Raw genomic sequence first — 25,272 nt, 5'->3', positions numbered from 1 at the left:
TCTTGAAAGCGAGAATATCATATAATACAGGAGGCATCCAAACTAGAAGTACAAGAGGAGGAACTATGTGACGAAACGCACGGATAACCCGGGTTTCAGCAGATTATGGAGGAGTAGCTGAAGCAATAAGGGAGGGTAGGGTATCAACATAAGTGGTATTCAGGTGAGAAGCGTGTCCCTTCCGGTACACGTGCATATACTCACAGGCATAAAGCCGCCCAAGTTCAATGTCCATTCAATCCAATAGAACGCGCACCAAGCCCGACTCCTCCTTCCCATGCCTGAAAACGTTCGTTGGAAGTAAAGACATCGTAATCTTCATCATCACCGGTGTACATTCGACCTATGCCTCGACTTCGGGCCCATACGGATACAAACAAGATCCGCTTCATCTTGCGATTCAGGAAGAACCAATGCGATGACCAAAGAAGAGCGCCTCGACGTTTCAATCTCAGACTCGTTAAAATTGGTGACGAAATATCTTCAAAAACAGAATAGTTTATAGCCGCGCGTGGCGTAGGAGGAGGGATCTTGGTGGGACCACTGTATTGTCTTGGTTTGACCTCATCGATGTCATAATTGTCGAATTCGAAGGTGGCGTCTTCGTCGCTCGAGGAAGCCTCATCGGCGATGGAGGCGACATCATCTTCATCGTCAGAGAAATCATTGGCGTGTGGATCAGAGTCGATTTCGGGGGTGTATGAAAAGACTTCACATTCCGATAGTCCGATCACGTCGTCAATGAGACGGAACAGGGTTGGATGAGTACCGGACTCAATGGCGGGCGGTGATAATGGACTGCGAATTTTCCTATCGTACGGTGATGAAGAACTTGATTCCGACGAGGGAAAGAAGTCTGGCGAGGTCGGTGGATAGGATGAATAGGAGCGAGGTGCGTTTGAGCCTGCCCGTTGGGGCGATAAGAGTGTGTTGCTGAGGGCGTTGAGGATGTTTGCCCCATCTTTTTCTTTGACAAAGTGAGAGGGCCTGACATCAGAGAATTCGTGGTCGGGGAAGGCAACGTTGAGGGTGGCAATGAGCAAATAAAGCGTCTTTCGAGATGCTTGCTTGTCGATGGGGCCGAATGGAGTCATTTCTGCCTCACGGTCGAGGGCAAGCCACGAGGGCAGGGGAGGGGAATTGGAAACATCTTCCTGGTACGCGTTTTCGAGAGCTTTGAAGAGCTTTTTGTCGCGCTTGATGTTCTTGCAACTGTATGCCTCCATCCGCGTGTGAACAGAACATTCTGGGCCTTCATGGGTGAGCGACTGGGCCAAATGGGATAGAGATGGTATCTCTATATACTTCATGTCAAAGGGTCTCGCAGTATTGGCTATGTGGTGGCAACTATGCTGAGAAAGGGATGAGCTGATGTCGGATGGTTGGGTTGGGAGGAAAGGGGTGTGGTGCGCACGCTCCTCGCTATTTGTTTGTCGACATTGCCTTTTCGGGTTTACTGCGTGCTTACTACAGCCTCCAACGTTTATCGCTCTCTCTCAGCTTTTCTCACTTTTGCCTCATTCTGGGATACCCGACCCTGTCAACCTCCCAGGAGGCATATCTGCGCCCTTAAACGTTGGTCCTTGTCGAATAACACACTGCACCGTAAATCTGCGTTTGTGCCTTAGTCATCCACAAGTGCCACTCCGCGTTTCAGATTCGTCTTGTCTCTCCATATTCGGAACCTTTTAAACTTGTGTTCACTGCTTCTGCTTTGCTCCCGCAGTCATCGCCCCAAGGTGCCTCTGAGCTATAGTTCAATCATCCTCCAAGTTCTAGGCCTGGAAATTGGTCAATGACATTTATTGGTGTCCTATGTGAGACGAGACGCCCAGGCCTAGGGTTGCAGGCTTCGTACCTGGGAAATCATAGGCGAAAACTTGCTTTGTATGCCAGTACTCGTGAGTTGTATATGTACTGACGCTGCCAGGACGCTGCCTCTACAGGAATCATGTTCCGCTTTTCATAGTCATGTGATAGTTTAGCCAAGTCTCAACAACTACTTTTCTAACTGAATTATCGGGATTGGTTCTTTGCTTAAATTGTTGACAACGCGTTGTACCCCAGTGTGAACCGTTTAAATACTGTTACCTGGGCTTTAGGTTCCTGGGCGTTCGGAGAGTGCCAAAGCAAATGGGGCATTGGCAAGACAGACCAAATTTATTCCTCTTTCAAACAGACCTTACATCGATTGTGATTCCTTCGATACTTTGGTCAGAAATCAAATCTTCTCTTCGCAATGTGATAGTTTTATGCACTAAACTGCCATCCATTTATAAAAACCTGTATTCCATACTCAAGCTAGTCCAATTTGAAGTCAGGCATCTCCGGGACTCCGACTTCAAATCATTTTCGCCGATTGCAAGCCTCCACATCAAGTCCTTTCGGAAAAGTTCATAAAATACCCGGATAAAAACCCTTACTATTGAATGAACACCAGTATATACTTGAATTGTTGTTGCCGAAACTATTTAAATTTTGAAGAGTTGTATTTCCATGTGAGAATATTGGTATAGGATATCAACACGCTCACTCCATTCCCCAAGCAAAGACAGCTAACGATATCAGATTTGGCATCGGTTGTAGCCCGCGATGAATAAGAAGTGATTTTGATGCGGCGTAGGTTCCAGCAAAACGCCAAAACAACATTTGGAGGAGACGTGGCCACCGACGGCTGGCGCTGACCATGTGAGTCCATTACTATTATAACTAGCCTACTAGGCAACATGCGCAGATTTTACAACCCCTTCGCTTATACTTACATACAGCACAAGGCTATCGGATACTATAACTTACTTACATATAAGCAACTTGGATGCAGATGGTACAGTTGGTGTAATAATTTTGGGGGCGGTTTAAGCATTTTCTGTATCGTGACTGCTGCTGCCAAGTGCACTTTGAAGATTCACCTTTGTGTCTCTGCCATCGGGAGTGACCTCTGCCAGATATGAAGAACTAGCCTTATGCCGCTGATAATAAAACAGAATATGATTTACGGTGAGAACCAGATTGGCTTTCAATACCGGAGAATTACTTACCTGATCAGTATCATCGTTCTCTGCCCAAGTATCAGTGTGTATTGTGAATGGTTTCGGTCGTTGTGTGGGAGGAATCAAGTCAACGGATCTCGTAAACTTGTTGAATTCGATCCCTGATGTCGCATCCAAAGGCATGTCCATAAGCTCTGATGTCGAATGCGTGGGATCACGACCCCCAACGATTCGCATACGACTGTTGCATATCATGAGAAGCGTATTAGAATATAGCTTCGCCAAAATAGTGGCAGGTGCGGTATGGTAGTTGTTGTGCCGAAATGCAAGGAAAAGAACAATATCAATTGTCGCGACCGTGGCTGATTGGCGGAGCAAGTTTTAGTGATACAAATATAACACTATTTTCGGCGAGCCCTACCAGTCAGCGTGCCAGTTTCGATGGTGAGTCGGATGAGCTTGTTGATGACGGTCCGAGTAGCCTTAAATGCCGTATCCTTTTTCGACAACTAAAAATGTTATGGAAACAATTGAGGACTATTTTCTGATTTGAAATGAAATCTTTACTTACAAAGTAGCTCATACAACCAGCAATGATGATATCGCAAACCGCACTTCCTGCAAGCCAGATCTACTCATCTGACTGATCAAAAACAAGATATCACAATGATGAAACGAGCTCACCGTAGTGCTAGCAAAAGCTGCACTCTGCAGTCTTTGTAAATCAACAGTGGCTGCTTGCACTCCCCCAATGATCGCGGCGGTGGCTTCAGTAAGCGCTATCTAATTGATCTGGTGTGAGTCGTATCCTTCAAGCTTATCGGAGAACCTCGCTTACTACACAAATAGCAATACCTATTGCTTTGGAGCGGGAAAGATAATAGATGCGGTAGGCAAAAAAGATCTGAACTGTGCCGCTGACTGTAATGATAACATCAGAGATGTGATGCACGACGTGTAAGGAATAGAAGGGCTCACCAATCCCGCTGAAAATTGGTACGCATAGCCATTCGAGGTGTATACTGTGAAGAGCTTTGAGGTTCCCAAATCCCTTTGCGTACCCATCAAAAGCATCATGGGTAACAATCCCCGTCTGTGCCACTTCTAATAGGTACAACCCGTATACGAGGCATTTCATGTAAAGCCTGTCTTTAGGAAATGACATGTAATACATGTCTAATAAAATATTGCAATGAGAGGCATTCACATAAAAGAATGGATGGAGTGACGTACAAACCTGGACCGAAAGGGCGCCAAATAGTCCCCAGTTGAACATATAGCCAAGTAGCTGGATGGAATACTTGGTACACAGTGGCGGCATCCAAAAAGTATCTGATAACGTACCAGTGGCCCCGCACTGTGGAGTTGAAACAAGAATCCGGACTAAGTGGACACTATCTCCTAAGTACGTGACGACAAACCTACCTTTTTGCGATGTCAGGAGGGATTGTGCTTTCTGACATCGTCGGCTTTCTCTTGGTCGACCAATCGATACAGAGGAAAATGGGAAGATAGGTCTGTAGTGTGAAGGTCAGAAGCCTGTTGTTATCAAGGGGGCTTCTGCAAAGTCGACTAACCCGTTTTCGCTGACGAAAAGAGATTTATATATATGCCCCATTACGCACTTCGCAATTCGGTTTCCCATCGTTTAATTCGCCTTTAAATAGGTCGGGTATAGCTGATTGATCGGAATCACATTTTTGTGAGGGTCGAAGTAGCCTGGTGAGATCCAGAGTAGTGGCGACGGTTGGTTTGTCAACGAAGAGCCAATGAGATGCCCAAGGTGTCTTCTACTAAACAGATAATCAGGTTGCTCCATTGGTAACATAACATGTAAGTTCTGCATGGATTCTAGAAAGCTAAGTATAAGACAGATTTTAAAGGTATAGGAAAGATTCTGTAGACAAAAGTTTGAACTCTTGGAGAGTCTTACGTAGTACTCTGAGAATCAGAAGTGCATTTCCACCGCAATCACACTTGCGGTTGGATCTCGCTGGCCGTATCGTCGTTCAATTCTTCAAGTGTGTTCCTGAGTTGCCTGTAAGCGTCCATGGGAAATGTCATCATGCTAAACGGTGCCCCTTTGCCCAGAACAGAAGGAATGACGAGAGGCAAAAGCTTCTGCAAAGTCATTAGGAGGATAAGGCACAGTGGAAGGCTGCTTTGTGCCAGACGAATTAATTTGCCACCTCGTCGGAGCTTGCCGGCTCGTAGACGGAAGTTGCCGGCTGCTTGGGTTTACACTGAAAGATGCAACGAATATTGCCCTCTTTACCGTGATTTTCGCGAATGATATTTTACCCTCCCAGGCAACACATATGTAACTGTTATTCCAAACTTCCTGCTCGCCGCGGTAAACAAAAGTAAGGTATGGTGATTGTATAAACAACCGAACAAGTACCAATCAAGTACTGAAGCAACAGGAACAATCTTGTCAGATAAATCATACTGCCGTAAGTATGTCTACCATTAGCACATATCCGTCGTCAGTAAACTCACTTGTGTATGCGAATGCAAGTGATAAAAAATGACGATGCCTCAATACCATCATCCAGCCATATAGATTCTAAATTTTTTTACACATATCCCAAGTCTTTAACAATCCGGAGCGACACAAAAAGACAGAAAATGTCGGATAAAATGATAGACCCATGCCACGCAAAGACCATAATATATCTCCAGGTACTGTTCAGTTTGACTGTGAAGAAAACAAACAAATTTTAATCTCAAGATAGTTGGGATTTAAGTCATGATAATGGTTTTTATCTATGGAATCATAGAACATACTGGCGGGAACATACTGAACCAATCTGTCTCGAAAGTTCCATTCGCCGTTCTGTTTCTTCAATCCTATTTATACTGCCAAATAAACCAAGTGTGTTAATTTTACATATACTCCATATAGGAATTAACTTCGGAAGAGGCTTAGCTCGTTTCATTTTACTTGAGTTCTTAGTTTCATCGGATTTATACGGACTTGAATATCCATACATTATGAATCATAGAGCATCGGTGTTTTAAGCGAAATAGTCAAGTCCGAGAGGCCTACAGCATTTTGCAGCAACACGTGGACGGTGACCCCACGTTGATTTCGCACTTTGATTCTGACATCGTGGGCACCGTACGCGGCGAACTTTATGCAGACATGATGTGTCACTAGATTGACTTCAGATTGACGGAAATGTTCGAAGAGAAGAATGAAAGAAAGGACCCACAACCCCGATGCCTTGTGGTGACTGTTTAATTTTGTCCAACTACTAGAATCCGTACATAACTTATAATTAGGCTTTGAATCCTGCCGTTACATGAAGAAGACGAAGTTAACAGGAAGTTTCCATGCTTTGGAGTTGATGAAATCATTGCTCTTTGAAAGTAGGGAATGTATTATACTTTCTCCAAGTCACGTTGAGTCAGTGGATTACATGTAGTTAATGTTAAATTTCTCGTCCTGTCCCTTGATTTTTTCACCTTGTCGAACCAGGCATTCAATTAGGTCAGTAGCCCAAGCATCCTGTTCTATAGGTGAATGCTTTGGCCCAAATTTCTTTCGTAAAATGTGAAACAATAAAGTCTGGAGGAAACATGAAAGAATATCCTGCACACTAAATTTCATTGTACACACCAAACGACTTTTTTTGTTTTGTTTTGGGATAAGATTCAAAATCCCTGAACCCTTCCTTATCAACACTATTTCAGAGCATATAAGAAGGCGCAGGCAACACACCGTCAGTTTCGACAATGATGTAGGACTTGAAGATGGCTTCTATCATAGCGCCCCAATCAGAAATAAAGCTATTTTGCATACATCTAGAAATTAACGGTGCCCTGGAGAGCTCACGAAGTCCGACATTCTGATCAACTTTTGCAAATCGTGACCATATATAATCATCAACCAGAGCCAGCTTAGCATCTGGATGCTGTAGATGCAAAGGTTAGTTCAGGACAAATGTGGAACCCTGATGATGCATACCCTAGAAAGCATGATCTGAAGAATGAGATCTGATGGATGGAATGGATACTAAGCGTTGTCAGAAGTGGTTACAGGAAGTTATTTGATTATCACTCACATTACGCACTCGAACCTCATGTTCGTCATCCGAGGAACTGTCGCTATCATCACTTTTACTGCTACCTTCATTATTATCGTTATCGGTACTGCAGTCGCTGCCGTCCCTGTTGGTAGTGTGACCCAGTCCTTGGTTATTGACAACAGTTTCATGGTAAAGAGGTTCTTCGTTGTCTGTTTTTGGAGGGTTTATGTGGTCTGATATAGGTGGGGTTGAAGGCAATGAAGAAACGGGGGTATCTTCCGGGAGGAAGTGGTTGACTTGCATGTTCCACTCAAAGTCGGAAGATGCTAGCCTGATTCCACGTATAAACAAACAATATTGTTGATCATCAGGCCCGTCGCGGATCCTCTCATAAGAGTGGACGCCTGACTGAGTTCCAGGTTGCATGTAATTATTTGAGAATTCAAAAGATGTGCGCCTGCTCCCTAGGAAGCCTCTGCGAGGAAAGATTGCTGTGGAAAACGAAGGCGCTTTATCGCATCCTGTGATGATATAGATATCACCGTTAGGAATACAATACGGCAGTTTTCCCTCGTTAAAGTATTGTATCCAACTTTCAGCATGCGATTTTAGGTATTCCTGTAGGCGAGATATCTCCAAGTCTTCTCTGCTAGCGCCATCTGGCAAAATGAGTACGGCTGCTTCTGGCTCCGAAGACCTGAATTTGAGATGACTGTCGCAAACATCAGTCTGAGTGAGATGTGTACAACTCCAGACGTACAGGGGAGACTCGGAGACCCGAGTGACATCCACACCATTACTTGCAATAACAGATCCTGGTGCAAAATAATCAGGTATTCTTAAAATCTCGTTGTTGGTGGGAGGATCCAGTGGAAAGTAGCCCTCCGGCAGCTCCTTTGGGAACAACTGGTTCAAAGGATCGTTGCTCGGGAGAAAAAGATTGAATACAAATACGAAATTGCCGCACTGATTCATATATCCAACATCTCCCACCTCAACGGTTCGCTTGGAATATGGAGGTGCTAATCGTAGTCTGTAGCCAATCCACGATGGAAATCCGTTGCCTGACATCGAAAGAGTACGGCAATATATGTCTGAAGCGTTATGTACGCGAGGTTCGATTAAATTCGGAAAGCCAGCAACATGCTGTATATTACTGAAAGTCTGGGGCGCGCCATTGTCCTCTGAAAAACAGTCAATTTCAACCCTGGGTCTGTACATTTTATTGGTAAAATTCACCATGTTTCTTTGCAGCATTGACTCTAAGTTTCGGGACGCTGAGTCTTCTCATATTTGAGTAGCACTTGTCAATCGACAAGTTCTCGCACGTATGGAATGCTGAAAGCAAGCTTGGAGCAGAGACGAGGGTCAGCGAGACAGACGTTACCAATTCGAATTCGATCTAAGATTCCGAAAGAGTAAACATGAACGGGGTGGTGCTTCAATGCGGATTGGACGTGAGGGCCGTTGAAAATCCACTGGCTTGGCCGATACTATTCCTGGTCAAAATGGAAGTTGTGAAAGTTGTCAACAAGAAGTATCTCGATCAAACATTCACAAGCACTCACAAATAATCCTATTATGTAAAACAAGGCTAGCCATGCCAGTGTGAGCTCCACGAGTTGACTTGAAATCACTAGCACTGAACAACTAAAGATACACTGTGACGTACGAAACACTGCATTCATTCCTCATGACTCCTTTAGTAAATCATCAGGGGCGCAGAGACGCCAACCCAAAGAATTGCATTGAAGAGCGCAAACACCAATCTAGCCTCCTCATGGCGAGCTCGGAAGTGGGTATTAAATTACGACCATCGATTTGGCGTTGCTCAGGTGGAAGAATCGTGCCGGCGAGACCAAAGTGGCAGATTTTCGATCTTGGTCTCTGGGTATCACCCATGGCCTTTAAAAATCTCGAGGACCGAGAAGACTGATAGATGACCTACAGGTCTTTCCAGGTCAAGTTGGGCAGAGGCTGGCTTATAGAAGGTATACTAGCCAGGTATTCCTTAGAACATTAGGAAATAAGCATGTTGGCTTTCAGGGCCTTAGCAAGCAATGTGCAGAACCAAGTTATGGAATGAGGAATAACTCAAACAAACAGTCTCCACTTCGAAAACAGTCCCAATCATAGGATAATTTAGTTAGAAATAACTTGACAACTGTCAATCCATCAGCCTTTCCAAGTAGCGACTCGCGCGAAAACCGACAATTGCTAAAAATGGTTGTAGTGATTTGAAAAAATATGGCTCAAGTTGCAAGACGTGTGGCCATTTTCGACGACTCATTCGTGGGTATATCCTGTATAATATTAACCAGAACATTCTCGCACAAAGAGATAAGACCTTTCCGTCCAAGATAGGTCTTTCTAAACTGATTTTGTATCTTCACGTTTCACCATAGCATTGTGAAAACGAAGGCCACTATGCCTATCGTTTCTATCGAGAAATTCCACTCAGTTTCGTTCGACTATCTTATCCTGGGTGGAGGGACATGTGGACTAGCTCTAGCATCAAGGTATGTTATATCGATATCCATGGATACCACCACAACCTCATACTTAATCCGTGCAGGTTAAGTGAAGATGAAAATCTAGTTGTTGGTGTCATTGAAGCGGGTGGTGTGCCCGCTGATATTCCCGAGATCACAGTCCCTGGATTTATGGGCAGGATTATCGGAGATCCGACATACGACTGGGCATTTCTCTCAGTTCCGCAGGCACATGCAAAGGGTCGTACAGTGCTTCAACCAAGAGGCAAGGGGTTGGGGGGTACCTCAATTGTATGTAATAGCTCAATGGCCACCCTTGCCATATTGATGTCGATGTCTGAACGCGTCGTTATAGATCAATTTCATGGGATTGTTCCGTCCCTCCAGAGCAGAATACGATGCTCTAGAAGGCCTCGGGAACAAAGGATGGAACTGGGAAAATCTCCTTGGGTACATGAAGAAAGGAGAGAATACATTTCCCAGCAGACTGTCTCCAGAAGACGCGAAAATTTATGCTGCGAATCCAAAAGAGAAATATCATGGTGTTGATGGTGCTTTCCACGTTTCCCATCTGCACTTTCAACCATGTTCCTGAATATTTTTCCCAAAGGACCGTTACAAAAATCACTCCCTCTAAACATACCTCCACAGAATAAGTTTTTCTTCGACGCCGTTGAAGCGTTAGGAGTCCCGAGAAATGAAAGCCATGTACGCTGTCAAATTGGTTTCTGCGCCTTTCCACTTTACCACCGGATTTTGTTTTAGGGAGATGGCTCTAATGTTGGATCAACGACATGTTTCACGTCCGTGGACCCTCGGAGCGCTCAACGCTCTTCTGCATTCACTGCGTATTTCCTCCCCATTCAAAACCGCCCAAATCTTCTGGTTTTGACAAATGCCCAGGTCACCAAGGTTGTATGCACAACCACGGGCAAAACCAAGTTGATATTGACGTAAACAATGACCATATTGCACAGATTCTACTTGAAGGTAGTCCCCAAGGCGAACAAACCGCCATAGGCGTAGAATTTGTACATGGAGGAAAGCAAAACGTTATAAAAGGCGTGAAAAAGGATGTCGTTGTCTCCGCTGGTCAGCTTGTCATTACATGGCGTTGGGAATATTCCCCATGCTGACGACCTTGTCCAGGTGCATTCCAGACGCCACACTTACTTGAGCTGTCTGGCATCGGAGACCGATCAGTTCTCGCGAAACACGGCATCGAGACGCTGATACATCTTCCAGGGGTTGGCGAAAACTTGCGTAAAATTTTTTCGCCTTTAAGTTCGGGCTTTCAACTGATAATTCGTAGATGAACATCCCAGTGTGGCAACAACAGTGGAAATTGATTCCAAGTACGAAACGATGGATATAATGGGAGATCCGAATGCCCTGGAATTGCACACAGAGCTATAGTATGTTTAGTTTTGTCTTCGCAATTGCGGGCTAAACTCTCTGCTGTCCAGCAAACAACGAAAGGGTTTACTTTCCTCCATTGCGTCCATGGGGTTTTCCTTCCTTTCGAGAAGGCATTTGAATCTTGCGGGTGATGCTGTATCGTTCAAAAGTTTACATGAGCCAACCGATTCCACACTGTGTCGTGGGCTGAATAAGCAATACAGCTTGCAGAAGGAGTGGTTTGCTGGTGAAGAGGTCTCACAGGCCGAGTATATTGACATATTCTCCTTTATCAAGTTGCACACTGACGCCAAATGCAGAATTATCTATCAGAATGGATACCATAGGCGAGTATCGGGCATTCCAACACCTGGAAAACGTTACGCTTCTTTTGTGCATGTCGTGATGCATCCCTTGTCTCGTGGATCCGTTCATCTGTCATCTGCAGACCCACTGGTACCTCCAGCTATAAATCCTAATTACCTGGCACATCCGACCGATCTCAAAATCCTGGAGAAGGCTGTCGAATTTTCCGCTCGTATAGCAACTACAGGTTCATTCGGTGAAAGTGTGAAAGGAAGGGTCGTGCCAGACCAAGAGATTTTGGATGACCCCGACAAGTTGAGAGAGTGGATAAGAGAATCCATTGCCACGACTTATCACCCACTGGGGACAGCAGCAATGCTTCCGAAAGAAGACGGGGGAGTGGTCGACAGTGAGCTGAGAGTTTATGGAACAAGAAATCTACGGGTGGTGAGTGCTCCTTTCCTGACAGCCATCCAAATTATACAAATTTTGCATCGGACAGGCGGATGTGTCGATATTGCCGATGGTGAGCCTGCCTCTCAAGCTATGTAATCGCTTTCCCAAGACTTATGGATGGCGATCCCCTTTCAAGCAACTTTCTTGCCATATCCAGTCCGCGGCCTATGCTATCGCAGAGAAGGTACAGCTATCATTGTTGCCCATAGATAAACTCTGATTGTTCTGCAGGCAGCCGACATTTTGAGAATTGGTGGAGGGAATTGAGAATCAAAAGGTGGAAATGGAATCATACCTGTACTTACCAACAAGACGCAGTGAATCAGAATATTGAATTTTCAATCAATAATATACTTTAGCATTGAAAACACCCGACGCCATGTGAATTGCTTATTTTGACGCCCAGTGCCTCAGAGCATGGGCTATAGAGAGTTGTGTGGTGGGCATGTTCAGTTTTCAGCGATCTACATTGCTTGCACAAGGACCCTTCGACAGTGCCGGAGCCTTCGAGTGGAGATAAGGGGAAGTTAACAGGAAGTGAAGGATACAAAAGACGAGAAACTGTGGCCAAAGACTATGCGAATTGACCGGCGGACGGTAGTGGTTGAAACGCGGACAGTCACATGTCGGGTAATTATCATATGCTAACTGCACACCGTGTCTCTTCAGCTTCCCCAAAACATAAATTGCCTGGCACATCTGTTGTCTTTTCCCCACCGCTACCAACCCCACCTTTCGCAAACGCCATGTCAGATATCAAAGTCCCAGGTTTCAAAGTGCGTTCCTTCTCTGGAGTCGAATGCGTATATTCATTTACGCGGGACGGAACAACAGGCATCAGAACTTATCGCAGGGCTCGAGACTGCTTTCTCAAAGTACACCGATGCTGAGAAACAATCGCAAATCAAAAAGGTACTAACGCAATGCTCTCTGCATGAATTCCGATGGCTTATATTCGATTACCCTCTAAGACGAATGGAATCTTCGAGCTCCAGGTTACCAATGACGCAAAGGAGACTGTAACATGGACAATCGACATGAAGAAGACCGGGACTGTTTACAAGGGCAAGGCCCCCAAAGCCGATGTCACTATCATCCTCGCCGACGATACCCTTGTTGACCTCGCCGATGGCAAGGTACAGTGTTGCTCTCCGCCATAGTTTCATGTTGGCTTCCAGTGAACTGACATCATCTACAGCTTAACGGCCAGAAGGCATTCATGACCGGCAAGCTCAAGACAAAAGGCAACATGATGCTCGCCACCAAACTCGACACCGTGCTAAAGGTGCGTTTTCTTTGTGTCCCAGTACTTCTTTGGCGTTGACGACCTTGCATATAGGGTGCCAAGGCCAAACTGTAGATTATTTCACATCCACACCCATCTCGTTACCACTATATATTTTTAATATACCTCCATGGAAGACACCGTGGGGCAAGCAGCAATGACATGATATTCAACAAAACTTGAATTACGATAATGAGAGGAGTGTATTGAGAACATATTCTAACAAAAGAGATCCGAATGATGAATGTGTAGCGTAACATAATGAAAGAAAGAAAACCTAAATAACAACGATCGAAATCCACATCGACACCAACAATTAAAACCTCCCAAATTTCCTCAAAAGACGCTACCGAAAAGACCTCGATGCCGGCGGGGTGCAGGCTGGGGGTCGGCGCGGAGGGTGGAGAGGCTATTAAGCTGCTTCATCACTTCCTCAAGCTTGTCCTTTCGTTCCTGCAAATCAAGATGCCGTCGTACAACAGGATTTTCGCGCGCAAATTCAACGATTTCCTTCCGATCAAGATCGTAAAGAAGTCGGGAGTCAATTTCTCGAGGGAACTAAAACGTGATATCAGCATCGAGAGAAAGACTTCGAGCATGCAAATAAACAATTACCTGATAGAAGAATTGATCAAGAAGTTCGATGTTGATGAACATAGCAGACGTATATGCCAATTTGTCGGCGACGACATTTAAGAATGCTTCAGGACAGAATGCCTCGCTCTGTGGACCAGCGCGACATCTCTTGGACTTTAAGGCCATGAGACGTAGTTTAAGAATGCCAATACGGTCCGTATACATCATCGCATATCGCGCTAGAGCAAATAGTCAGAAAATCCCACAACGAAGTCAAGGAGAGAAAGTCACCATCAGAAAGTTGAGCAGGGGGATAGCGGTAAGATTCAACAGGCTGTTCCTCGACTTGTTCGCCATCCGCAGCGAGTTTCCGCTCCTTCTGCTTTTCCTCAATCGACTTGAGATAGCCAACCAGGCCATTCAACCTCCTGGCACCACCCACTTTCTTCTTGATTTCTTGAAGCTTCTGCTCGCACATTGCCACTTCGTTTTCAAACAACTGAACCGCTCTTTCTCTACCTGCTTCCCATTCTCTTGGCTCAACTTCCACGTCATATTTGAACGGTTTGATACAGTTCTCAACCTGGTCAGATGTGACTCCAATGCGATCGCGCAGAATCATGTGCGAAAATTCAGTGAGGCGCTCGGCAGCACGAGGATGGAAGTTGAATGGTTCGCCAGTGGCTATGGAGTCGATGAGAGAGCGAAGGCCATCGGCTACCAGAAGTGTTGAATCTCTACCGACTCCAGATTTTGTCAGAAGAGATGAGGCAGCCTCCAGCTTGTGTCTCCAGTATGGTTCAATATCCTCGGGCTTGAGCTTGGGGTCCGATCCTAGTGCACCAAGCTCCGGAGCGCGCTTGTCTAACCAATAGAGTTGCTCGAGAACATCCATTACTTTATCCTCGAGCATGGCCTTTAGCTTAGCTCTTATAATTGGGCGGCGAAATTGCTGGGTGAAGTCCTTGAAACGAAGTTTAAGGGAATCCATGGTCTCTGCGACGTATGATTCAGGTGATATGCGTCTGTCGTTGTATTGTACCTTGAACTGGTACGTTGCCTCTTCCAATTCCAACTGTACGGCATTAGTAATCCCATGCAATGATGAAGCCATGGAGGATTCCAGGACCTCCATAAGTCTACGACGCAAGGTATCCGTACCGACCATAAGAGAAGTTTGACTCCCAAAGATCTCCCTATGTGCGCCGAAATAATCATTCTCGCCACGTTTGGCGACAACAGTTGTGTCGTTGCTGGATCGTTTACCGTGTGACTTGGCTACGACACCAACATACCCGAGGTGTAATGGGTACCTATTACCAGACAAAATGCCAGCACCTTGCTCAGGTGGAACCAGATCCATCTTTGTGATAACGCCAATGGTACGTAGTCCAAGGGGGTCAACTTTTCTGCTAGCCCTGAGGGCAGGGGAATTGGCTAGATCGACATCGGCTGCGCATACAGCAAGAATGATGTTGGGTTCCCTGATGTACTTCTCGCACAGGGACGCAATCTTCTCCTTCAAGGTTTCCGGCTGGTCGAGCGAGGAGATCTGGACGTATCCAGGGAGGTCAATGAGGGTCAGGTCAGGAACATTAGGTGAATATATCCGCAGATCGATAGGATCGTTTGACACGGCCTCCGAGGAAGGGACAGCAAGGTTTAGCTCTGTCAAAGTACGCTGAATATCTGTAAAATCTTTCATTTTCCCGAGACCCAATCCAGGGAATTCGCCATACTCGGCAGGAATTTTACCGTCCTTTGGTGGAGTATGGATAAGCGTCAGTTCTATGGGACGACGAGTGACCATATTGTTGCCTCTGGAATATAAAATTAGATCCAGTGTCTGGATGGTAGAAAGTACGTACTTTGGCAAGAACTCGTGTCCCACGATGGCTTCCAATACTGAACTCTTTCCTGAGCTTTGACTACCAATGACAACGATACTGGGGAGCTTAAGAGCGTCACTCTGGTCGATGCTCAAAAGCATACTTCGAATTTCAATAAGTTTGCGCGTGAGGTGCATAAGTCCATTCTGTCGTGCGTCGGCAGCGAGACCATCTTGCTTATCTTTGGAGTCCGAAGGAGATGACATTGTTGCAGCGACAAGAGCGGCAATCGCTGCCGCATCATTGGGGGAGTTGTTCGAATTCTTGGGCTCTTGGTCGTGATTGGGATCTTCCTCGTTTTGTTGCTTGGCCGTGAACAAGTCCTTTAAAAATTGGGGTGCTTCTACAGACGGAATCTCTGGTAACTTCATGTCGGCAAATCGTGCAGTGACGGCATTTATACTGTCTGAGGCAGTTTCAAAGACGTCGCTGACGGTGTCCTGTGCAGAACTAATCCATTTATTGGTTTTGGTCCGCATTTCTGTAGTAGATAAGATAATGTGTGTTTAAAGTTAGGATGAATAATAAGCACCTTCAAACTTATAGTTCGCATAACCAAAACTTCCTGCCCCAATTGTAGCTCCAGCAATTGGCACACGGAACGCGCGCGCAACAAATCTCGGGATGGAAGAATAAGAGATGGCACGAATGTGCATATGCCTCAGCATAGCAGGCGATGGAGAGGACGCATATCTTCGACGAAGAGATCCAGTAGTCAAAAAGGTCGTAAATTGACGTCGTGCTGGACGAGCAGTTTCAAGCTGCCGCCTTGTATTCTGTAGGCCATAGGTTACTGACTTTTGAGACGTCGGCGCAGAAGCCATTCTACGTTTTAGAAGGGAAAGCATGACGGGTACGATGCGTCCAGCGCTCCCACTTTCTAAGGGCTAAGCGTTTGTCGATAGCAGGGCTTGCTGATCGCTGTGCGTGGTGGAGACGAAATGTGGCGGCAGCCAGCGTCGGCGTTGTGATTTACGAAATGTTTGCCGTGGATGCGAAACAAACCAAAATAGAATTGTGAGATTAGATAAGATTGACTATCTTCCCCAAGCATCCAACGGATCTCCACTGCTTCCTGCTTCTTATTATAAGAACAACATCGATTACACACACATGGCTTTTTTCTGTCGATATCATGTCCAAGTCGCCTCCCCCGGGATACTATGTTCCAGCCGTTCTCTTCTTCGATGAAAACGAAGATCTCGATGAAGCTTCCATCAAAGCCCATGTCTTGCGGCTAGCTCAGGTCAGTTGTCCATAGTTGACGAATTTATATTCTTCATATTTGGACTTTTTCTCTAGGGAGGTGTAACTGGTATCCTAGTACAAGGATCCAACGGTGAAGCACAGCATTTGTGCGCGTGAGATGTTATGCTATAACAAACACCTAATCTCAGTTTTGTTAGATCTCATGAAGAACGCAAACAAGCCATCGCGCTCACTCGAAAGACCCTTGATGAAAATGGCTTCGAAAACGTTCTTGTGATTGCTGGTACAGGCGCCCAATCTACTCGCGAAACAAAGAAATTGTGCGCCGATGCTAAGGAAGCTGGAGCTTCCCATGCTCTTGTTTTGACTCCCTCAACTTGGCCGCCTCAAATGTCTGTAGAAAATATTCTGCGGTTTCATAGATCGGTAGGCTTCTTACGGAAATAGTCATAACTGTATTTACTTAAAATGGGCAGGTTGCAGACGCATCTCCCATCCCAACTATGATTTACAACTTCCCAGTTGTAACCGCCGGGATCGACCTCGACTCGGATGTCATTGCTGCTCTTGCTGAACACCCCAACATCGTTGGAACCAAGCTCTCATGCGGTAATTTAGGAAAACTACACCGCCTTACTACCCGCTTTTCTTCCAACGATTTTGCTGTTTTCGCTGGTCGCACTGACGCCTTTTTACATGGCCTAAACGCCGGAAGTGCAGGTGCAATTGCTGCATTGGTTAATATCTTACCCAAACTGCATGGTCGTCTCTATAAATTATTTCAGGAAGGAAGTATCAAAGAGGCCATGGAGCTGCAAGGAAAACTTGGTCATGGAGACTGGGCGATTTCGAAGATTGGTGGTATAGGAGGAGTGAAAGCCGTTGTCTCCAAACATTTTGGTTACGGCCAGACATACGTTCGTGGTCCTCTCAAGACGGTCAACCCCGATAATCTTGTGGAAATCAAGCAATACCACACCCTCGCTGAATTGATTGACCTTGAGAAAACGCTGTGAAGAACCAAACACGCAGGAGAATAATTGCCGGATGTATTTCCTACTTGTATGCATTTAGGCAGTTGTAAAAATCAAATGGATCCAGCTAATAAAAGTTGCGCCCCAAAATATGCAATCCAGCCTACTGATCGTGCTTTCCAGCCTCGTTGCCCATGGGAAGGTTGAACCCGATCTTTCTTCACACCGAAGGCATCCGCTGCAACGAACAAGTCGCTAATCATGAACGTCCACGCCCCAACAATTTTCTGGTGTCCTTTATCGGTTGCTGTTGCAGTGGCCACCATAGTCATAATGATGGTTACATAGGCTATAACAAGCCCGCGCATGTCCTGTGGTACATTGAACCATGCATCTGGCCCAGGTTTTCTTTGGAGTATTCCCAACCAATATATAAGGCCTGCACCGAAGGAAGCTGCAAGGGCGAAGTCCGGTACACGCAACGCAGCTAACGATGAATCGGAGAGAAATGCTGCGATGTATGAGATGTGGGCTAGTGCGAAAAAAAAGGTCCCGGCTTTGAATAATAAAGAGTCTCCTTGTTTGTCAGTGGCGGCGAATCCTGCTTCTGATTTCGAGTTTGCCATTTTCTGGGCGTAGACTTTGGGAGTAGGGATGAGGAAGATGTCTCCGACGAGACTGAACGCCAGACCAGCCACCATCAGGGCGGAAGATCTGAAGGGCGCGTCACCTGTTGCGCCAGCAGCCTGTATTCCTGCACCCAAAAATGAGAGAGAAGCAGCGATTTTAAATCCAGAGCTCCCAGCATAAAAACTGTTTGCCTCGGAGATGATTAGCAGTACGACAGACACTGCTAGAGCCAAAGGATATGGGTGAACTGGCAGCTTGAAGCCTAAACGTAGCAGGATAAATTGCCAGTGAGCAGGGCCATCATGCCAAGTTAGCATTTGTGGCAATATGGACTCTCTCGGATTGTGGGTGGGACTTAAAAATGTGAAGATAACAACACGGTGGTTAAAAAACAAGGGATCGTCACTAATTTGCACTGGTTTGCAAGATTAGTTCCGAATTTCATTACCAAGTCATCTGAACTTCTGAAGTCATTCTGATTTATTGACGCCAAGGCGCGGCTCCAGACATAATAGGGTGAATGATAGAATCATGAATGTGATACTCATTTCCCGGGAATAATGGCAGACCTGGATAATTTTGTATCCACCTCGAACCGGGAACGTTGAAAGTGAAAAAAAAAATTCTATGTATCTCGTGTCGAAGGAATAACACCTGTGTCCTCAATTACCTATAGAATTACATACAATATAGAGTGTACAACTATTTAAATTACATTAAGTATGCGATGTTGTCCGTATGCGGAGTTCTATGCTATTGTTCATGAAATCATGACGGTCGAGTTCTATGAAATTTGGTTTGAGATACATAAATGATGAAAAATCCTTTAAAAAGCATACCGCTGTAGCGTGAATGTACTGGCAGAGCAGTATCTGTGTCCTGCCGACTTGCGAAGGATTGACCATCGGCTGAACTTTGAATGATACTTGTAAACACGGCTCCAGTCCTTGTTTCCGCTGCCGTCCCTTCTGGACGAAGGCTGGAACGGTTTTTGGGATCCCGAATGTTGAGCATGAGGCGAGAAATCATTGTGGAGGATATTCTAACCATCGACCAGCATCGATATCCAATTCTCTATAGATGGAAGATAGGAGATACGTACATGTTGGTTAAAATGGCTGTGATACCCTGTTCATATTCCTGACAATCGACTCAGGGTCAGAACATAGGTTACGAGATAAACTTGAGGTGTCTCACAGATAATAACTAAAAGCATTTGAGCCATTTAGACGTGAAAACAACTGAAGAATGGGACGTACGTAAAAAGATAGGAGTACTGAAGAGGTAGATGCCAGCATAACACTAGAAAGGCGATGACAATGATCTGACAGAGTTTACTTGATTGGCATTACACGTAAATACATACCCAAAGTATATGGTTCCTATTGCACTTGTTGTCGGTGTTTAACAAGAATTCAATATTACACAGACGTACCATCTCGAAGCATGATTTGAAGAATGTGAGATCCCTCCCGTCGATACGTAAGTGATTTGTAGAGAGTCATGGAGAATATGACGATATCAAAAGCGAGCATTGCTGTCCATGCCCGAGAAAGTTCTATACTCATGGGCAATTTGAGTGATAAATTAGGAGAGCGAGAAGTTGTAGACTACTTTTTGATCTGCAGCCGTCAAAAATAATTGTTAGGAGATAATTCAAAGTTTTGGAACCAGAATGCACGAACACTGCTTCTTCAAGAGGCAGGAGACATCCAAATGGTGGAAGATCATCCACAGTGTAGACTATTTCTTGGCCGCTAAAAACACAATACTGGATAACGATGAGAATATGAAAGCTATGGGGTAAGGAAATCCACGCACTACGCCGTAGCAAATAACCGCAAACCCTGCCGAGCACGTCACAGCAAGAACAAGTTTGCTACAGTTGTACAATGCATATGTTCGTATGATAAGAAGTACTGCCAGAAACCGGGTTAAAAAACGAGAGTTCGGAGAACTCAGGGGTAATAAACAACGTACAACCCACGACGACTTGTATAATCACAGCGAGATATTGGTGAAAGTTTGTAAGCTTCACACATCTGAAGGTTATAAGGAACATTTAGGAATAGTTGAATAGCAAAGAAGAATATGAGTGACGATGAACTCACGTCTTCATTGTGATTAAGGAAGTGTTCTGTCAGCAAGGCTCCAGGAATACAGATAAGATGACTGAAACTCACCTGAAGCCGCGTTGGATTCGAAGATCTCGAAAAATATTCAAATACCACAGGCACATGTCCCAGGAGAGAAAAATAACGATTTAGGTAGAATAGGCCGGATACCCATGTAATGCGTCCCGTCGCCCAAAAGCACTCAATTTCCCGAGGAAGCGTCAACAAAAAGTCGTAGAAAAGAATCGCTAAAGGTTGAAAATGTCCTTGATTAGCACGCAGATAGTACTGTGATTTATTTGACCCTACTTATTGACGCTGCCCCAACGTATTGATTAGCAAACCTAAGTGCATGAACCAATAATGATCGATTAACGTAAAAATCACAACGATTAGAAGGATTGGAACTCACAATTGGTCTTGTATTGACTTGACCATCGATCGTCAGACACGAAAACAAAACACAGAAGAAAAGGAAGAAGGGGAGAGGAGGTCATAGACACATCGGCAGGGATAATGGCAAAGAACAAGCCGTAGGCGATCTATCCGTGCATATAAGAGCGAGGAATTGTTGGACGGCCCTCGTTTTCCAAGTCCAAGGGGTAAACAAGTCCATCAAAGCTAAATTTCCAATCTGTTGGCTATTTTTTCCCTTGAGCTACGATCACCCTGAATGTGATCGGGTTTGATGTCCCTTGGTATGTATATAATTACAGGTTCGCGGGCAACTTTCCTGCGTTTGTATCGAAGAGTACTTATTTCAAAGACAACAAGATCTTCATGGAACTCCATGAAACGGTACGTTTCTGACTGCCTCTGGGGTGCGGATGGTTTTCGGGAAATCAGATCTAGTACTCGGTGGGAATTTCCCCTATAGGATGCTCACTAGCAACGGCGAACATGGTTCATCAAGGGCCAAGTCTTGAAAAGGTCTGAAGTTGAAGCGATATTTGCCACCAACCTTGGTCACTCCGTGGTCTGTCGGTGTCATTACATCTCGATACATGCGCTATTCTGCGCTATTTTTGTTGAATCGACTTGGAATCCACTTTCCGAACAATGAATGCCCTGCCCAGCCCCGACTCCATGACGCTGTGATGCCAGTGAACCGACATTGAATGAGATCATTTCGGTGATACTACTCGTGCAAAGGGCGCACACGAAGAGTTGAGGGACAGAAGTACGCGGATATAGCGATTAAAATTCTGAAAGGCTTCTAACTGTCACAGTAGACTGCCGTGAGACCAAGATGTGATATACAACCAGTCCAGCCGGCAACGTCATCGAGTAATCAGAAAGACATTCTCATATCATGCGCCGTCGGACAAAATAGAGTACATGTAATGATAAAAAAGTTCAATGCATTATTCTACACAATTAATCGCCGAACCTTTTAATAGTGTTAGACTACAGTAACGCATAGTGAAAGATGAATGGGCATACCTGTCAGGTAAAAGAACTGGCGCCAAAAGACTCCAAATATACAGGAAGATGCAAACCCATCCTGAAACTACTCTCATCCACATAGCTACTTCCGAACGCCCAATGTAAACATCGAAGTCAGGATCAACAGGCCCAGATATAGGGCTCTTTGAGACGATGTTCCTGTAAAGTGTAAGTTTACATGAAATCAAAAAAACACCAGACAAAACGGCTTACCAGTCAGTCAGTAGCATAGCAACATACATTGCTGCAATCGAAAAAATGACATGAAACCACGAATACTACGTGAAAAGGGTAAGTGTGTTATTAAAAAAAAAGAAAAACATTAGACTTACATTATATCGTGTTCCCGTACGTTCATCATCTCTAGATTCACCGACGACTTCGTCCTCATCGTCGTCGTCGTCCTCTTCCTGGAGCGCGGAGGCAGGAATTGCACTATTCGATAGCTTAGTGCTTCAAATCCGTCTCAAGTAATGCTGTGACTTACCCAGCCTCAACCGCTGCCAGCAAAGCTTGATACCGTGGAGATTCGGTGCGTCCAGGTTGCTGCGTTACGACGCCCAGTTCCGAATGACCCTCATCTTCACTTAAATGAATGCGGCCTTTCTTGCCCTTTCCGACCAGAACCGTACTTTGAGTTGCGGCTCTAGATGTTGAATATGCAATCGCCAGGAAAGTGAAGAGACCACCCAAGATGAGGACCGCCTTCTGAGTTTTCTTTCCATCTCGGAGAGGATTGCACTGCTTGGTTTCATGCACATGGTTGCTGACAGCAGATACGATCAAGTATGTGCAATACGCAGCGACCATGGATGATTGTGCGAGTCCTGAACGGGGATTACGCTCTTGAACAGCAGGATGGACGCTCATGAGGGTGATGAGAATACACAAGGCGAGGTTGAATGATATGAAGAATTGATTGAGGGTACATCCAGATCCCGCAAAGTATGCGTATAGGAGACCGGTCAGTGTGATAGTGAACGAGTACATTGCGGCCGTTGATCCAATTAAGACCCATTGCCAGAAGTTGGATGATGAGTTTTCCCAATTTTCGAGGCAGGTTTCGGACCAGGAGTGTGCGAAATCAACAAGGAGCACAAGACCAACGAGAATGAATATTGATGCACCGATGAGAGCAACATAATTTCCCCAAAACATAAAGAAGCCATTAGGAATGGCGAAACTGATTCCCACAAGGATAAGCCAGACTAGTACTTTAGGGCCCCACCAACTGGTGGAATGTCAGTTGAGCGAATAAATACATACTTCAGAAAGCTCACCCGTTCTGTATGGCGGCACGTTTGTCTTTCGTATCCTTTACACCAATCAAAAGAGAGCTCAATATGAGATGGAACAATGCCAATGCAAAACAAATACGATGAACCTGTGAGACTATGAGACGAATGACTGATAGAGAAGATAGAACGACGCACTGCTAACACTCCATAGCATTGCTCTCCGGCACAAACCATCTTGATATAATCGAAGCTCCACTTCTCAATCAGCCGTATAGCAAAATCCGTCTTCATGATCCAAGCAAGGATAGAATTGAGCATGAATATTAACTGATGCTGGTTTAGCGCAATTTACAAATAATTCAACTTGAATTTAAGCATACACAGAAGCCGACACGAGTTGCAATTGAGGAGTTGCAGTTACATGACTTGAAGAACATGGATGCTGCGCAAAATGCAACACCTCAGTGGTTTGCACATTTTATACGAGGAGAGTGAATGCAGACCTGCGGTAGAAGTACAAAAGAAGGCTAAGCCCGCAAAACATGATGTAGCTACAGACGTTAGCCCGCCAGCGAGCGGAAGGGACATGAGTAGACCCATGGTGTGGTGGTGGTGTGGTAGCACTGGTAGAGCTTTTGGCTGTGGCTACTCCCAATGAATCACGTGATACATTTGGCCCTAACTTGTTGTGCATTGTTGACCATTGTTGAGTAGTTGAACTTGTTTCGAGATTCTCGAAAAGTTGGTTTGGACCTTCACTGTCTCCGTCAATAAGATCAAAAAAAAAATCTTATAAACAGCATCAACATGCCATCAAGACGGAAAAAGGGAAATGGGATCTGCACCACATTCAAACACGTATTGAAACTGCAAAATCATCATGATCTCTATACTACATTAATTGTCGGTGATATGCTCACATCTGGACTATTCTCTGGCGTGCTCCTTTTCCTGATACTCCACACACACAGCGTACGGTACAGAAATACTGTGAAAAATACCTCGATATGCTCAAGACACCAACCGTACAAGAGGAAGCTATAAAGATGGTGAAAAATAAGGTATTTTCGTTGTTTGCTTACTCTGAAAATAACTACCGCTCATCGCACTCGCCGCTCATGCTTGAAGGTAGTACAAGTGTACCCCGATACTTTCAACAGTGATGACGGACCCGAGACCGTTATTTGCCTGGAGAAATACATCAAATACTACCATACATATATGCGTAGCAAGAAAAACTCCAGGGCTCCACAACAGAGGAAATCCAGAAGCTATTCAAACCCACCAACTGGGCAGCCATATGTATTGTTACCCAATTCTATTGAGAGAAATTCGCGTTCTGTCGTTCCAAATGCGCCTCAGACCGAAAACTCGTTGGTGCCTAGACCTGTTTTAGGATTGTCCCCGGCCTTTGTGGAGATGCCAAGTTCCAAAATTCCAGCGCCTATCACAACACGTAAAATCAAGTTCGTCAGCGACGAGAAAAAAACGATGCCAACCTTATATAATTCTTATGCGGTCACTTCACCCCCACAATCGCTACCCGACTCATCACACTTGGGGATTTCCCAGCCGTCATCCAGGTCGAGTCATGGCCACCAAATCAGCCGGATCCACGTTTTTCTTGACTCATGTATCCCTTCGATGTCAAGATATTTGCAGCGCTTTATAGATTTTGGAATAGACACTCAGGAGCACCTACTTGCGATATCTATGTGGACAGACGAGGAAATCGACTTGCTCCTGAAGACCAGGCTTCCACTTGGACCCGAAGATGCGTCCATGTCCGATATGAACGTGCTATGCCTTCGTCGTCATTTCAGGACCTACTTTTTTGGCTGATTTCCTTCAAGATCTCTTGAGTAAAGGACTCCCCGGATGCGAGATCGACTGGCGTTTGAATCAGTTTACATATCAGTTTATGAATTTGTTTTCCACCAACCAGTTACCCCATTTCTAACATTACGACATTTTGGCATTTTGGACCACCTCAACTCGTTGCAACATTGTATATATCGTGCAATATCTGCGCACAGCTATTCTTCCGGTCCGCTGTACATATTATTATTTCCACAACTCATATCAATCTACAAACACATACTACGCCACAATGTACATAAATTTATTGGATCAAGATTCAATGGTTTCTATCCCCATTTCCACCCATTTTAGCATTTAGGTTTAGCGAGCCTGAAGTGTGCAGAGCACATAATGGCCCATGGAGACTACGTTGAAACT

The 25,272-nt window shown here is 45.1% G+C and overlaps 11 protein-coding genes across 11 annotated transcripts; 4 read left to right on the top strand and 7 right to left on the bottom strand.

The window, feature by feature from the left end:
- Positions 1 to 224: 224 nt before the first annotated feature.
- Positions 225 to 1,310, bottom strand: JR316_0006087 (Repressor of RNA polymerase III transcription maf1; the record flags this gene model as incomplete). Its single annotated transcript, XM_047891836.1, has 1 exon — positions 225 to 1,310. The coding sequence occupies one exon, from the start codon at positions 1,308 to 1,310 to the stop codon at positions 225 to 227; it is 1,086 nt and encodes a 361-aa protein (XP_047749185.1).
- Positions 1,311 to 2,855: 1,545 nt separating this feature from the next.
- Positions 2,856 to 5,123, bottom strand: JR316_0006086 (uncharacterized protein; the record flags this gene model as incomplete). The annotated part of the gene is made up of 13 exons (XM_047891835.1): positions 2,856 to 2,969; positions 3,039 to 3,352; positions 3,412 to 3,499; positions 3,562 to 3,621; positions 3,675 to 3,773; positions 3,829 to 3,911; positions 3,969 to 4,166; positions 4,224 to 4,278; positions 4,335 to 4,347; positions 4,416 to 4,507; positions 4,568 to 4,576; positions 4,616 to 4,780; positions 4,968 to 5,123. The coding sequence occupies 13 exons, from the start codon at positions 5,121 to 5,123 to the stop codon at positions 2,856 to 2,858; spliced, it is 1,446 nt and encodes a 481-aa protein (XP_047749184.1).
- Positions 5,124 to 6,682: 1,559 nt separating this feature from the next.
- Positions 6,683 to 8,092, bottom strand: JR316_0006085 (uncharacterized protein; the record flags this gene model as incomplete). Its single annotated transcript, XM_047891834.1, has 4 exons — positions 6,683 to 6,907; positions 6,961 to 7,008; positions 7,058 to 7,733; positions 7,782 to 8,092. 4 exons carry the CDS (start codon positions 8,090 to 8,092, stop codon positions 6,683 to 6,685), a joined length of 1,260 nt encoding a protein of 419 aa, XP_047749183.1.
- A 1,356-nt stretch (positions 8,093 to 9,448) lies between these two features.
- On the top strand, positions 9,449 to 11,940 carry JR316_0006084 (Dehydrogenase mpl7; the record flags this gene model as incomplete). Its single annotated transcript, XM_047891833.1, has 13 exons — positions 9,449 to 9,540; positions 9,597 to 9,804; positions 9,869 to 10,064; positions 10,124 to 10,221; positions 10,279 to 10,428; positions 10,491 to 10,605; positions 10,663 to 10,776; positions 10,826 to 10,928; positions 10,980 to 11,180; positions 11,232 to 11,664; positions 11,720 to 11,743; positions 11,810 to 11,857; positions 11,905 to 11,940. The coding sequence occupies 13 exons, from the start codon at positions 9,449 to 9,451 to the stop codon at positions 11,938 to 11,940; spliced, it is 1,818 nt and encodes a 605-aa protein (XP_047749182.1).
- Positions 11,941 to 12,419: 479 nt separating this feature from the next.
- Positions 12,420 to 13,033, top strand: JR316_0006083 (Oleate-induced peroxisomal protein POX18; the record flags this gene model as incomplete). The annotated part of the gene is made up of 5 exons (XM_047891832.1): positions 12,420 to 12,449; positions 12,508 to 12,585; positions 12,645 to 12,809; positions 12,872 to 12,958; positions 13,013 to 13,033. The coding sequence occupies 5 exons, from the start codon at positions 12,420 to 12,422 to the stop codon at positions 13,031 to 13,033; spliced, it is 381 nt and encodes a 126-aa protein (XP_047749181.1).
- Positions 13,034 to 13,294: 261 nt separating this feature from the next.
- JR316_0006082 (Protein msp1, mitochondrial) lies at positions 13,295 to 16,247 on the bottom strand (the record flags this gene model as incomplete). The annotated part of the gene is made up of 5 exons (XM_047891831.1): positions 13,295 to 13,516; positions 13,574 to 13,773; positions 13,826 to 15,354; positions 15,403 to 15,904; positions 15,956 to 16,247. The coding sequence occupies 5 exons, from the start codon at positions 16,245 to 16,247 to the stop codon at positions 13,295 to 13,297; spliced, it is 2,745 nt and encodes a 914-aa protein (XP_047749180.1).
- Positions 16,248 to 16,558: 311 nt separating this feature from the next.
- On the top strand, positions 16,559 to 17,648 carry JR316_0006081 (putative 4-hydroxy-2-oxoglutarate aldolase, mitochondrial; the record flags this gene model as incomplete). Its single annotated transcript, XM_047891830.1, has 4 exons — positions 16,559 to 16,669; positions 16,726 to 16,778; positions 16,830 to 17,058; positions 17,109 to 17,648. 4 exons carry the CDS (start codon positions 16,559 to 16,561, stop codon positions 17,646 to 17,648), a joined length of 933 nt encoding a protein of 310 aa, XP_047749179.1.
- Positions 17,649 to 17,719: 71 nt separating this feature from the next.
- JR316_0006080 (uncharacterized protein) lies at positions 17,720 to 18,553 on the bottom strand (the record flags this gene model as incomplete). The annotated part of the gene is made up of 1 exon (XM_047891829.1): positions 17,720 to 18,553. The coding sequence occupies one exon, from the start codon at positions 18,551 to 18,553 to the stop codon at positions 17,720 to 17,722; it is 834 nt and encodes a 277-aa protein (XP_047749178.1).
- Positions 18,554 to 18,952: 399 nt separating this feature from the next.
- Positions 18,953 to 19,684, bottom strand: JR316_0006079 (uncharacterized protein; the record flags this gene model as incomplete). Its single annotated transcript, XM_047891828.1, has 7 exons — positions 18,953 to 19,020; positions 19,076 to 19,278; positions 19,339 to 19,376; positions 19,434 to 19,442; positions 19,496 to 19,538; positions 19,603 to 19,618; positions 19,672 to 19,684. 7 exons carry the CDS (start codon positions 19,682 to 19,684, stop codon positions 18,953 to 18,955), a joined length of 390 nt encoding a protein of 129 aa, XP_047749177.1.
- Positions 19,685 to 21,727: 2,043 nt separating this feature from the next.
- Positions 21,728 to 23,352, bottom strand: JR316_0006078 (Membrane protein TMS1; the record flags this gene model as incomplete). The annotated part of the gene is made up of 7 exons (XM_047891827.1): positions 21,728 to 21,740; positions 21,794 to 21,955; positions 22,010 to 22,074; positions 22,129 to 22,231; positions 22,284 to 23,027; positions 23,077 to 23,180; positions 23,230 to 23,352. 7 exons carry the CDS (start codon positions 23,350 to 23,352, stop codon positions 21,728 to 21,730), a joined length of 1,314 nt encoding a protein of 437 aa, XP_047749176.1.
- Positions 23,353 to 24,041: 689 nt separating this feature from the next.
- On the top strand, positions 24,042 to 24,876 carry JR316_0006077 (uncharacterized protein; the record flags this gene model as incomplete). Its single annotated transcript, XM_047891826.1, has 2 exons — positions 24,042 to 24,095; positions 24,163 to 24,876. 2 exons carry the CDS (start codon positions 24,042 to 24,044, stop codon positions 24,874 to 24,876), a joined length of 768 nt encoding a protein of 255 aa, XP_047749175.1.
- Positions 24,877 to 25,272: the final 396 nt, after the last annotated feature.

The sequence above is a fragment of the Psilocybe cubensis genome, chromosome 5 (genome assembly GCF_017499595.1).
Source record: "Psilocybe cubensis strain MGC-MH-2018 chromosome 5, whole genome shotgun sequence".
Taxonomy (NCBI): Eukaryota; Fungi; Basidiomycota; class Agaricomycetes; order Agaricales; family Agrocybaceae; genus Psilocybe; species Psilocybe cubensis.
This window is presented reverse-complemented; position numbering and strand designations above follow the sequence as displayed.